Genomic DNA, 1305 nt, shown 5'->3' with positions numbered 1-1305 from the left:
TACTTTGCTCTTCATGTTCCAAAACTCACTAGACAATGCAGACTCTTTTCCAGCACAATCAAGTCACAGAAGTCAGCTTTAATTTTTATAAACATTCAGCAAAATCATCCAGAATGAAAACACGACAGACAGTTTTCCCGGAAATGGATGTGATTTCATTTTCTAGTCTCCACATTGAAAAGATTGACCCTGGCTGTTTTGCTAAAGCAAGAGTGAGTTCCATAATTCACTTTCAAGTACAATCAGTATTTGCTTGTTTATGAAAATGTTAGTCAAGGGGTAGAAAAGAATTGATAAATTTTGTTTTATTTTATTTGGGCTGTGCCGCGTGGCATGTGGGATCTTAGTTCCCTGACCAGGGATTGAACCCCTGCCCCCTGCAGTGGAAGCACAGTCTTAACCACGGGAGCACCAGGGAAGTCCCCAGGAATTGGTAAATTTTATACAACACTGAAACTACTGAACTGTAAAGTTAAAAGTGCTCAAGGTCGTCAATGGAATGCTGTGTGTTCTTCACTATAGTAAAAAAAGTAGAAGGGTTAGAATTTTTTTGTTACAATGAAATATGCCTTTTGGGACAATTTCTGTTGCTTTTAAGGATTTTACAAAACCATTTCTGTATGGAGTAGGAGTTACTCACACTTCCTTTATTTTTTTCTTAAACAGGAGTTCTTAGCTTCAACTCAGAAAATGTACGGTGCTGAACTGGCCAGTGTGGATTTTCTGCAGGCCACTGAAGACGCAAGGAAGACCATAAACGAGTGGGTCAAAGGGCAGACGGAAGGTGAGCGAGGGCAGCCCTGGTCGTACACATTGATGCATCCTTTCGTCCACCCGCCTGCCCCTTGCAGGTGACTCCCTCTCCGCTTCCTCAGCCCCTCCGCCTGACCCTGGGGTCCACCTAGCACTGCCCAACTGCCCAGGTCCAGACAACTTTTTCTTCCTTCCTTTCTTTCTTCTTTCTTTCTTCTTTCCTTCCTTCCTTCCTTTCCTTTCTTTCTCTTTCTTTCTTTCTGTCCTTCCTTCCTTCCTTCCTTTTTAAATAAATTTATTTTATATATTTATTTTTGGCTGCGTTGGGTCTTCGTTGCTGCGCGCAGGCTTTCTCTAGTAGAGGTGAGTGGGCTTCTCATTGCGGTGGCTTCTCTTGTTGCAGAGCATGGGCTCTAGGCGGGCGAGCTCAGTAGTTGTGGCGCACGGGCTTAGTTGCTCCGTGGCATGTGGGATCTTTCCGGACCAGGGCTCGAACCCTTAGTCCCCTGCATTGGCAGGCGGATTTTAACCACTGCGCCACGGGGGGATGTC

At 44.9% G+C, this 1305-nt stretch overlaps 1 protein-coding gene across 1 annotated transcript; it reads left to right on the top strand.

Annotated features, from left to right (window-relative positions):
- The first annotated feature begins 42 nt into the window (after positions 1-42).
- Positions 43-1070, top strand: LOC114900383 (serpin B10-like). Its single transcript, XM_029231498.1, has 2 exons — positions 43-212; positions 667-1070. The coding sequence occupies exons 1-2, from the start codon at positions 114-116 to the stop codon at positions 853-855; spliced, it is 288 nt and encodes a 95-aa protein (XP_029087331.1). The 5' UTR covers positions 43-113; the 3' UTR covers positions 856-1070.
- Positions 1071-1305: the final 235 nt, after the last annotated feature.

The sequence above is a fragment of the Monodon monoceros genome, unplaced genomic scaffold, assembly GCF_005190385.1.
Source record: "Monodon monoceros isolate NGI ecotype Baffin Bay Population unplaced genomic scaffold, NGI_Narwhal_1 Contig2975_ctg1, whole genome shotgun sequence".
Classification (NCBI taxonomy): Eukaryota; Metazoa; Chordata; class Mammalia; order Artiodactyla; family Monodontidae; genus Monodon; species Monodon monoceros.
Note: the sequence above shows the minus strand (reverse complement) of the source record. Positions and strands in the feature narration are given on the sequence as shown.

Excerpts from the sequence above, each read along its gene's own strand:
- LOC114900383 (XM_029231498.1), top strand. The coding sequence starts at position 114 with ATGAAAACACGACAGACAGTTTTCCCGGAAATGGATGTGATTTCATTT. Across the intron at positions 213-666 it reads GCTGTTTTGCTAAAGCAAGA|GAGTTCTTAGCTTCAACTCA; the intron begins GTGAGTTCCATA and ends TTTCTTAAACAG.